A 12468-nucleotide genomic window follows, 5' to 3' on the forward strand; every position below is an offset into this window, starting at 1 on the left:
TACACTAAGGCAGGGTATTTTGTTAAAGGGGTACTCCGCCCCTAGACATCTTATCCCCTATCCAAAGGATAGGGGATAAGATGTCAGATCGCCGCGGTCCCGCTGCTGGGGAGCCCCGGGATCCCCGCTGTGGCACCGCGCTCTCATTACAGCACAGAGTGAGTTCGCTCTGTGCGTAATGATGGGCGATACGGGGGACGGAGCAGCGTGACTTCATGGCTCCGCCCCTCGTGACATCACGGTCCGTCCCCTTAATGCAAGTCTATGGGAGGGGGCGTGACGACCGCCACGCCCCCTCCCATAGACTTGTATTGAAAGGGGCGGGCCGTGACATCATGAGGGGCGGGGCTGTGATGTAACGATGCTCCGGCCCCCGTATCGCCCGTCATTACGTGCAGAGCGAACTCGCTCTGTGCTGTAATGAGAGCGCGGTGCCGCAGCGGGGATCCCAGGGCTCCCCAGCAGCGGGACCGTGGCGATCTGACATCTTATCCCCTATCCAAAGGATAAGATAAGATGTCTAGGGGCGGAGTACCCCTTTAATGGTCCATTTACAAGATTTTCTGCTGATTTTTGTTTCCACAGCGATATTTAAAAAATGCTTATTCACTTCACAAATGTTGCAGAAATTCTGCTGTGGTAGATCTGCAGCATGTCTGCTACCTGTGACTATGAATCATTGTTGTCTAAAGTGAATGACACTGATTATCTCATGACAATGGAACTGACAGAATGTTCTCGCATGTACCACAATCCTTGTTAACATTGCAAGAAAACAACCAAACACCATGCAAAAAAAACAAGGGCACAGGCCGAAAATAATCGATCGTTTTTCGACTCGCATGTAAATGGACACACAAAATGTATTAAAGTGCTAATGCCACAAATACCGGTTTAAAACATTAAGGCTATGTTTACACGGGCAAAAAAATATGCGGAATGTCTGCACAAAAGACAAGTGCGGACATTCCGCACAATTGACCAATCCATGGGTGCTAGTACTACGCTGAAATGCGCATCTCATCAACAGCAATTCTTTTCCTTGTGGACTTCGCAGAAAGAATAGACTTGTCTATTCCACGCCTGAAACATCTGCACGGAAATTCTGACTTGCAAACAGTGCAGCAAATTCCCATTGAAATCAGAAGGACTCTGAGGCAGCGGAATGTCCAAGCAGAATATTCAGTGTTGACATTTCTGACATTTTTCGCCTATGTGAACCCGGCTTTAATGTACCAACCACACCCCTAGACAAGAGTGTAGACATCACTCCCTGGGCAGGACTCAAATAATAGAGACAACCAGCAGGGCTAAAAAATATACGGATCACATTGTATAAGAAGAATAGTCAATGCAAAGTGAAAAATACCCCCACTACCCTGAGGAAGCTGTTGGAAACAGAGAAACATGTGGAATCCCAACACTTCAATAGAAAACTACACTAGCTCAAAGCTAGGGTAGTCTTCAGCTACAAAGTTTACCAGCTCTCTAGAGTATATTTTAGAAATTTGTTGTGTGAATAAACCACTCCCCGCTTACATGAAGTCATGCCTGCATTTCCTTAAAGGTGTACTCCTCTGGCCAGCGTTCAGAAGTAAATGTTCCGAACGCTGTTTTTGCGCTGGGGGGGCCAGCCACGCCCATCGTGTCATCATGACCATGTGATGTGGCCGTGATGTCACCAGGTGTGTGGCCGACCCCTGCAGCGCGAAAACAGCGTCCGGAACATTTACTTCCGAACGCTGGCCAGTGGAGTACACCTTTAACTAGCCCGGCTAGTGTCAAAGGGAAAAAAGTCACACATTTTTGCATAAACCTAGGGCTTGTACAGAAATGTGCCACTTTTTTGCTATTTTGGTTTTAAAAAAAAAAACTTGTTTCAGAAAAAAAGTGTTTTTTTTATTTTTTTATTTTATATGCTAAAATATTGTTAAATTTTCCAGTATACATCTTCAAAAAAAATGTTTTTTTAAGATCATTTTCCACAGTGTTTACCTCCAAGGGGGAAAATGGTCCTGTCATGTGATGGATTCACAGGTGTATGGTACCTTGTACCTGCGTGATTACCACATGACAATACAATGAATGATTTTACTGAAGGACAGCAAGCACAGGTCTTATATTCAAGATTTGCTACAAACAGTGTACTGAACAATTGTATAACTTTTTATTATACAGTAAATAGCCTTTGTCCGCTGAGACTTCCACATGTATCTCTACAATGAGACATGTTTGCCCTTGTATAGTGGGAGCGTGTGGGGTTAACAGTAATGTTCTATAATAGTGGTATTACTGAAGGTACCTGAAGCAGCATTACCTACCGTACATCAGGATGATTAATAGACGCATTAGAGCAGCTATACTACATCATGTCCCATCTCCTGCATAAGGCCACAGTTCTGACAGTAATGATTTACTGCAAGGGAAGTAGATTTAGATCTTTAGCTTAGTGACTGCAGTTATACGCATAATGGACCCGTGTAAACTATAAGCTAAGATTTTACCTGCCTTAAAATGTCTTTATATAGTATATAGTACATTTGATTCTGCATTCCTACCTAATATTACAATGCTTTCTAAAGAAAATTCTAAGTTAGTATGTAGATGTACAGTAATTAAAGTATAAGCTTAAAACAGATGCAGCGTTTATGTAAAGAAAAATCACACTCTCTGCATGGCACCTAAAGGTGTTTTATTTTTTTTGTTTTTTTCCATCCTAGAAATCCTTAAGTCATGTGATTAAACAATCAATTACAACAATTCTGGAATAGACGCCATAAAAAAAATTAGGCTTGGTTCAGACTGAGGATTATGTGGCCAGAAATGTTCCAGTAGGAGATTCTGAGGGTAGTCAGTCAGCGCTAGGACCACATGAATATTACCGCCCCATAGACAGTTATGTATTCCGTACATATTCTCCCGAAAAAATTTAAAAAATCATTCTTTCAGTGGTGGAATTTCAGCAGCGGAAACTGCAATTCTGTAGTGTGCACCATGCAGTGGAATCCCATTGACAGCAATGGGATTCTGCTGTAGCGGAATATTGAAACTGAATTCCGCTCAGAAATTCCATGGTGTGAACCTAGCCTTATACTAATGTACTAGTTTGTCTGTAGCTTTAGGTAGAAATAGTTTTATTGCTTATCCATTGCTGTTATTGCCAAATGAATGGTTGTGAAAATATTTGGGGAGATTTATTAAAACTTGTGCAGAGGAAAAGTTGGCCAGTTGCCCATAGCAACCAATCGGGTCGCTCCTTTCATTTATCAGAGGCCTTTAAAAAAAAAAAAAAAGAATCAATCTGATTGGTTGTTATGGGCAACTGGTCAGCTTTTTCTCTGCACAGGTTTTGATACATTTCCCTAATTGTCTGTTTTCATTTTTGCTATCTTGAATCAGTTCTCGTGATTTTTATTTATGTAAATTAAGTATAAGTAAATTTGGTGGGGAAAAAAATGGCTCTATATGCATACTTATACAAAGGTACCAGTGTATATGTGTATACGGAGTAGGATCACTCACTTGACCACGTAGCCCAGAATGAGCAGAGATTTTCATGAATAAAGGTCGTTATCCTGGAACTTTTCCCACATCATAAAATCATGCAATCTGCTCAGCTCCCCATCCAGTATAACATACCTCCTGTAGATTGGACAGCATTTTCATGGTAATCGGTTCCTTTTAAGAAACATTGTAAGTAATAACCTACTGATTCTTCTCTCTTCCAGTGACTTAGTTAATGGCCTTGTGGCTTTAATGAACAGCAATGTCAGCAGTCCTGTGAATCTGGTAAGGTTTCCATTTCTGAGTTTACATTCTGCTTTAAAAATGTTACATGAAATTTCTACCACTGAAGTGCAGAAAACAGCAAGGACATACCTTAAATTTGATTAATTTTATTGCTTTTAGAGGTGACTTAAAAAGAGTTTCCATAATCAAAACTTAAAGGGGTACTCACGTGGAAAACTTTTTTTTTTTTTTATTTTTATTTTTTTTTATCAACTGGTGCCAGAAAGTTAAACAAATTTGTAAATTACTTCTATTAAAAAATCTTAATCCTCCCAATACATTTTAGGGGCTGTATACTATAGAGAAAATTCTTTTCTTTTTGGATTTCTCTGATGTCACGACCACAGTGCTCTCTGCTGACCTCTGCTGTCCATTTTAGGAACTGTCCAGAGCAGCATATGTTTGCTATGGGGATCTTCTCCTGCTCTGGACAGTTCCAAAAATGGACAGCAGAGGTCAGCAGAGAGCACTGTGGTCATGACATCAGAGAAATCCAAAAAGAAAAGCATTTCTTCTGTAGTATATAGCCCCTAAAAAGTACTGGAAGGATTTAGATTTTTTAATAGAAGTAATTTACAAATGTGTTTTAACTTTCTGGCACCAGTTGATTTAAAAAAAAAAAAAGTGTTCCACGGGAGTACCCCTTTAAGACTTTATTCATAGGTCTGTCTGACTTGTGTGGGTGTGATCAGCAGAATGGGGGACCCAAGCACCCCTGTTGAACGAAGCTGCAGTCGAGCATGTGAACAGCCATCCATTAATCTTTGACTGCTATAAGTGGTTATATACAGGGTTCTTCTATCTTCAGCAGTCCCATAACGTTTAAGTGGAGTATTAGTAAGCATGCTCAAATTCTTTTCTATACAACTAGGGAAATAAAGGCCTCTGTTCTAGTGATCAGTGGGACTTTCAGCAATAAGATCCCCACAAATCATACATCTGTGAGTGGATTGTAAGCCCTTATGGGCAGAGTTTTTTTTTTTTTTTTATTCTCTCTGTACCATTTTGTTGCTTATGTCTACTGTATTTTAATCAGCCCACCACCAAATCCCGCCCCCCCTGGAATATGTAAAGTGCCCTGGAATTGTGTATTGGTAGTGTATTGGTGCTTTAAAATGAATAACAGTACTGGAAAGCACATATATGGCAAATGAAATTGGTCATTTAATAAGACACCTGATGGCTACATGTGTGCTGGACCATTGTGGAAGAAGGCAGGTGCCACAAGTCCTACGCAGGACAGTGTGACCCACGTTTTTAAGATGGTTAGGTAATACATTGGACTGAATCACACGTGACTCGCTGAAGGACAAAACCAATCATCTACAAGGTCATTATTTTTTTTTTTTTTTTAAGTATCATTTATCCAATTAATATTTAGTTTTCCAGGTGAAATGGAGTCTAAATAACTGTAAGAAGAAAAGTTGGAGGTTAATTGTAAATTCATAAAGTGAAGTTGATAATTACAATTTGCAATTATAGTTGTAATCTGCCTTCATCTCCTCCGCAGGGAAACCCAGAAGAGCACACCATCCTGGAATTTGCCCGATTAATTAAACACCTTGTTGGTGAGTCCTGTACCCTCCTAGAAACGCTGCCAATTGTTGATTAGATATGTAATCACGGGGCGGATAATTACTGCCAGCCATCAGGGACTGTACCTGGGGACCCACTTCTCTCCACGCTAAACGCCAGGAGTTAGTAGTTGTACTTGAGTGCTGATAATTGTCATTGACTGTATTTATGTAATATAAAAGTAATAAGAAATTGACAAGACATAAGTCAGTACAATAAAATTTTGATGAACATATAGCTAAAAATCTGCAATATGGACATATTACGAAACATAATTCATGAGTATGTCATCAGTAATACCTAGGAGCTGCCATTCATTCTGCTACGTGAAACAGCAAGTGTGAAAAGTTGACTTAAAGGGGTATTCCAGGAAAAACTTTTTTTTATATATCAACTGGCTCCAGAAAGTTAAACAGATTTGTAAATTAATTTGAGTAGAATACAGACATGGCGCACATCTACAATCTTGTATAATGATCTGATTGCTTCTCAGCACAATATCAAAAACTAAGCGGTTGTTAGTATACATTTTTGATCAAAAAGTACAAGCCCACTCGCCACGTCAAGGCCACCTATTCAGAGTGGGTCCCTAAGGTTTGTAAATTACTTCTATTAAAAAATCTTAATCCTTTCAGTACTTATGAGCTTCTGAAGTTAAGGTTGTTCTTTTTTGTCTAAGTGATCTCTGATGACATGTATCTCGGGAAACGTCCAGTTTAGAAGATATTTGCTATGGGGATCTGCTTCTAAACTGGGCGTTCCCCGAGACACGTGTCATCAGAGATCACTTAGACAAAAAAGAACAACCTTAACTTCAGAAGCTCATAAGTACTGAAAGGATTAAGATTTTTTAATAGAAGTAATTTACAAATCTGTTTAACTTTCTGAAGCCAGTTGATATATAAAAAAAAGTTTTTTCCTGGATAACCCCTTTAATATGGAGTCTGTGCTAATGATGTATTAATGCAATATGGGTGTCTTGTGTATCACTCCCCATAAACATCAGGGTTTCCATCTGCAAAACACTTAATAGTGGACACGAGCAAATGATTGAAATAATGATGAAAAATCCGCTCCTGTGAAAGCGGCCTTATACTTGTTTCATATAAATATTTTATTGCTCAAATGTACTTGCATTAGAGAATCAATTGCAGATGTTCTAGATTGTCACTTTTAGAAGGTATTCAAGGGAAATATCACATATCTTTGGCCAGTATACCCCTTGAATATAGTTGAGATACAGCAGTTGTGCATGCCACGCCGTGGATGTCAGCTCTGCTAGGAGATTCCGATTTACCTTCCAACAGAACTAGATAGGAAGCAAAAGACAAGCCATAGGTGATGGTTGGGAGGGTGGTTTAGACAACTTCTGTAATGTCACTATATGACTAATAATGTATTATGACCAAAGACACTGCTATTATGTTTGCACAATATTAGCCTAAGTACTCGCCCAGTGTGGTGGTGTGTTTTTTTTTTTTCTGGGTTTGTAGTTTTTTTTTTTTTTGCGCTGCAGTATTACCACCAACGCCTTTAGGTCTCTAGAGCTCCAATTCTTGAATCAATATATGTAAGATTTAGGAACTCCAGTTCACTGGTCTTGTATTGATGCTCAAAGAAAGACCTTCTGGAAACTGTTTCCTATTGCATATTTATATATGGTGGGAAATGGGGAGAACAGTCCTTCTATGAGCATTTAGGCGCCAATTTTAAAATGAAGGGAACGTTGAAAGATGACAATCATGTGCAGTGCCCCGTTTTCAAGAAAAGCACTGCAGGTATGCCTTAAGTTCATGTTAAGTGCATGTTCCTTCTTTCTAGGGAGTGGTGGAGAAATACAGTTTCTTTCAGAAGCTCAAGATGATCCACAAAGGCGAAAACCGGATATCAAAAAAGCCAAGCTTTTGCTTGGGTGGGAACCTGTGGTATGTAAAGTGGGAAATAAAACTATGTTGTGACTTGGATGTTGGCACATATAGATTGTATGCCATACTTAGAGGTTAATAATAGAATGTGACATATTACTAATGCCAATAGCCAATTTATCCATAAAGGGTTGTTTGCCAGTTTTTTTTTTTTTTTTTTTTTATTTCTGTAGTTCATGTTGTAAGATTCTGTTGTGCAAGGTTACATTGTGTTTTTATTTTTTCATCGTATTGTGTGCAAGATCGAAAAGCTACGGTAACATTGTTCCTCTTGCTCTTCTTAGGTTCCCCTAGAGGAAGGCTTGAATAAAACAATCCACTACTTTAGTAAAGAACTTGAATACCAAGCAAACAACCAATATATACCCAAGCCTAAACCGGCAAGAATAAAAAAAGGTAGAACGCGACATAACTGAACACTCCATAAGGAAGAGAGGATATCATGATGGTTTACAGGATGTAATTTTTGTTCTCCCTCTCCCCTTTGTTTCTTTTACAAGAAAAGAGAGACTTCTGAGGGGGTATCATGAAGAATAAAACTGGAATTTCCCTATGAAGCTTGCTTTAAAGGAATGGATGTGCCTAATAACATTGACGAACATTGCCTTGCACTTTTAAAATTTGTCTTTCTATGTACAGTAGTGTAGGAAAAACATGGAATTCTCCACATTTTATATATCTTGCTGTGACTGTTTTTGGACTACTGTCTCAGGACAGGTCAGCCCTATTGCTGGTGGTGGGGCCAGCTAAGAATATCCATTTAGTCCTTTTTCAGACTCTGCTGAGTACAACGGGTTTCAATTTCTGGTTTCATTTTGAAGCTGCAGTTAACATGAAGATAAGAAAAATGCCAATTTTATTTATATATGTTTATAACATATGGTGGGTACTTTGAAATATGGTATGTATTCTATGCATTACATGGTGGCAGTCTTGTCAGAAGGTTTACTCTTACATACTGCCAATTTAGATATACCCCTTGAACGGTAAAGGGGCTGAAGAGTGTGAAAAAATATGTGCGAAAGCGTCGTGATTTTCTTTTTTTTTTATTTTTCCCTTTTTTGTTTTGGTTTTCTTTGGTTTTTTTTTTATCGTTTTTTACTCAAACATGACCTTTGTTCTCAATGTTCACCAAGCTGTAAATTTTAATTTTAATGCAGCTATTATAAATAAGAATATTTTGAATCACTATTGTGTTGTCAAGTGTACTCTTGGATAAAGAAATAAAGTATTATCAGTTTATGGTGGTTGAATATGCTATTTTAATAAAATAAGAACAAGATGATGATGATCTACTGTTGCTTTTCTTGTGCATACAAACTATGTATTTTCTTTTCTTTTGCTGTCTCTTTGTTTAATTCACTCAGTGGCTCCAGTTTGCATTGGTACATAAGGGAAAACGCTAACTGAAATGTCACATTAATGGTATGTTCACACGTTCAGGATCCTGCACAGATTTATTGCACTATTTTTGTAACTGCAGATTAGAAGCTGTGCCCTGTGATTTAATTTACATTGAAATCTGCAGCAGAGGATCCTGTACGTGTGAATGTACCCTTAAAGTGTACCAGACATGGTCTGTTTGCTAGTAGTACACACACAGGACTTTCTCTCTTATGTGGGTCAATTATAAGGCGAATATGCATGCAAAAGGGCCAGTGATCAGCCAACAAGCACAGATCTGCTGGGAGCCCTAAATGGCTCCTTGATGCCGGCCATTGAGGGCTCCCGGCATGGGATTTCAAAATGAAAGTTTACACAGTAGAATATACATCGCAGGGGAGTGGAGCATGCCGCCCGCTCCCCTGCTTTAAAACTGCTGATCGCATCGGGTCTCTGAAGTGAGACCAATCCCTTATCCCATGTACTACTACCCCCAACATGGCACAGACTTTGTTCCATGATGGGGGTAGTAGTACAAACAATAATGTAGCCTCCCCAGCTGCTGGCAGAATCCCGCAGCTGGGGGAACTATTCCATGATGGGAATAGTAGTAGTCCCTCAACACCGCAGGAGTCTGCTGATGTCACCTCTTCTGAGCATGCTCAGAAGTAATAGTTCAGAAACTGATATTATAAACCGGGGGCAAACTGACATTAATTCTGTTATTTTTGGCAGGAGAAAAAATACTGCATGCATAGTCTTTTCTCGTTAAAAAAAAAAAAAAAAACGGGTTTGACATCAATGAGATTATTTTACAGCCGCTTAAAAATGATTAAATGGATTGCAGAACGGGCATCGGAGGCAGACGGCTGTGTGAACGAGCCCTAAGCTGTAATAATAGGTTTGGAAAATTAACTAAAGGAGTACTGTAGTGCTAAACAATTTATCCTCTATCCAAAGTAGGAGGGTAAATGTCTGATCATGGGGGTCCAACCACTGGAATCTCCCACACAAACTAAGCCGCACCCTCTTTCCCCCCCCCCCCCCAATCCCCAAACCATCCACCACTACCCACTACAACCCTCAACCCGTGACCCTCACCCCCCACCTCACTGCAATTTCGTGAACGGTGCTCCAGAAGCTATCTGCATGGATGGAGCTCTGTTGACCACAGACTAAGTGATGGCCGACACTCCTCCATGCATCTCTGTAGGAGAGCTAGAGATACAGCAATCATGTATGGAGGGGGTGTGTTGACTACCGCTTCTTTGGAAGTCGTCAGTCTCCTTGCATGGAGGGAAGATCACTCCGTGCATGAGGAGAGCTATGTGCTTGGCAGGAGATCACAGCAGTCTGACCCCTTGCGATTAGACACTTTAATATGATTTGGATAGGGGATAAATTGTTTAGCGCCACAGTACTCCTTTAAAAAAAAATATGTTTCTGCTAGTTTAATTAGTAGCTTACCTTTGTCTAATACCAATACAGACATATGTCACATACTGGTTGCGATTTATTACCGGATGTGTTTTACAAAACTGTACAGTTTACTTGCCTGCAAGCCATATCAGTAATATTTCATGTTTATTATTCCGATAATATTTTTATACTAGGAGTGATTAAGGAAAACCGTTGTATTCATTAGGGAAGTGTGTGCATAGGTGGCCTATACAGGTGTCACTTCTATTTCAAGAAGCCTAATATGGAAGAAATCATTCCCTTTGCCAGTATCCAACCATTTTTTTTTTGGTGTTGTAAATAAAACAGTAATGCCAATTTTAAAGTTGCAGTTGATAAGTCAGTTACTGCTGCAAAGCAAAAAAATCTTTGTGCAACCCCACTTTCTACAACCCCACATCCACACCATGTGAAAAGTCACAAAATGTTTGCCCAAAGAGGCCATTGTGCAAAAATTTTCTTCAAATATAGACAACAAAACTGCTCGACAACTTATGATAAATTACTCTGTAAATGTATGGTGTGAATACAATGTGAACCCAGCTTAATTGCCTTCAGACTCAAGGAAAAATACGGTGAGTACAATTCACCCTGTGCTGAGCTGCAGGAAGCATGCCTCCTCCCTCCTCCACCTACCTTTTATAGCAAAAAATGTTCACAGTCAGATTTATTTTGCATTCTGGTGTTTTCTGCAGCAACCTTTTATTTTGTATTATACCTACCGTATATACTCGAGTATAAGCCGACCCGAGTATAAGCCGAGACCCCTAATTTCAACCCAAAATCCCAGGAAAAGTTATTGACTCGAGTATAAGCCTAGGGTGGGAAATACCTCATCCCCCCCTGTCATCATCCAGACCCGTCATTAACATCCTCATCATCCCCTTGTCATCATCCCACACATCCCCCCTTCATCATCCCCTTGTCATCATCCCACACATCCCCCCTTCATCATCCCCTTGTCATCATCCCACACATCCCCTTATCCCACACATCCCCCCTTCATCATCCCCTTGTCATCATCCCACACATCCCCCCTTCATCATCCCCTTGTCATCATCCCACACATCCCCTTATCATCCCACACATCCCCCCTTCATCATCCCCTTGTAATCATCCCACACCCCCCCCCTTCATCATCCCCACCCCCCTTCATCATCCCCACACCCCCCCCCTTCATCATCCTCTTCTCATCATTCGCCCTCAGTGGTCTTCAACCTGCGGACCTCCAGAGGTTTCAAAACTACAACTCCCAGCAAGCCCGGGCAGCCATCGGCTGTCCGGGCTTGCTGGGAGTTGTAGTTTTGAAACCTCCGGAGGTCCGCAGGTTGAAGACCACTGCGGCCTTCAACATGCGGACCTCCAGAGGTTTCAAAACTACAACTCCCAGCAAGCCCGGGCAGCCATCGGCTGTCCGGGCTTGCTGGGAGTTGTAGTTTTGAAACCTCCGGAGGTCCGCAGGTTGAAGACCACTGTGGCCTTCAACATGCGGACCTCCAGAGGTTTCAAAACTACAACTCCCAGCAAGCCCGGGCAGCCATCGGCTGTCCGGGCTTGCTGGGAGTTGTAGTTTTGAAACCTCCGGAGGTCCGCAGGTTGAAGACCACTGCGGCCTTCAACATCATCCAGCCCCCTCTCACCCCCTTTAGTTCTGAGTACTCACCTCCGCTCGGCGCTGGTCCGGTCCTGCAGGGCTGTCCGGTAAGGAGGTGGTCCGGTGAGGAGGTGGTCCGGGCTGCTATCTTCACCGGGGGCGCCTCTTCTCCGCGCTTCCGGCCCGGAATAGAGCCGTTGCCTTGACAACGACGTATCTGCGTCGTTGTCAAGGCAACGTGACTATTCTGAGGCCGGGCCCGAAGCGCTTAGAAGAGGCCTCCCCGGTGAAGATAGCAGCCCGGACCACCTCCTCACCGGACCACCTCCTTACCGGACAGCCCTGCAGGACCGGACCAGCGCCGAGCGGAGGTGAGTACTCAGAACTAAAGGGGGTGAGAGGGGGCTGGATGATGTTGAAGGCCGCAGTGGTCTTCAACCTGCGGACCTCCGGAGGTTTCAAAACTACAACTCCCAGCAAGCCCGGACAGCCGATGGCTGCCCTGGCTTGCTGGGAGTTGTAGTTTTGAAACCTCTGGAAGTCCGCAGGTTGAAGACCACTGCGGGTGGGGGAGTTCACTCGAGTATAAGCCGAGGGGGGTGTTTTCAGCACGAAAAATTGTGCTGAAAAACTCGGCTTATACTCGAGTATATACGGTAGGTTGTTTAAATTGAGTTGCTACTCCAGGATAGGCTGGTTGAATATTTTCATATGAGCACATATACTGTACACTCAATCTGATAT

The 12468-nt window shown here is 41.6% G+C and overlaps 1 protein-coding gene across 5 annotated transcripts in view; it reads left to right on the forward strand.

Moving 5' to 3' along the window:
• UXS1 (UDP-glucuronate decarboxylase 1) overlaps positions 1-8571 on the forward strand; it is a 52073-nt gene extending 43502 nt beyond the window's left edge. For 4 of the 5 annotated variants that reach the window (XM_056556047.1, XM_056556046.1, XM_056556043.1 and 1 more), the window contains exons 12-15: positions 3729-3789; positions 5300-5357; positions 7186-7289; positions 7574-8571. In XM_056556047.1, coding sequence (XP_056412022.1) covers positions 3729-3789; positions 5300-5357; positions 7186-7289; positions 7574-7705 — 355 coding nt within the window. In that variant the 3' untranslated portion in view covers positions 7706-8571. The remainder of the gene's footprint in view (positions 1-3728; positions 3790-5299; positions 5358-7185; positions 7290-7573) is intronic. The other variant, XM_056556044.1, reaches the window with a different exon arrangement.
• Positions 8572-12468: the final 3897 nt, after the last annotated feature.

The sequence above is a fragment of the Hyla sarda genome, chromosome 2 (genome assembly GCF_029499605.1).
Source record: "Hyla sarda isolate aHylSar1 chromosome 2, aHylSar1.hap1, whole genome shotgun sequence".
Taxonomy (NCBI): Eukaryota; Metazoa; Chordata; class Amphibia; order Anura; family Hylidae; genus Hyla; species Hyla sarda.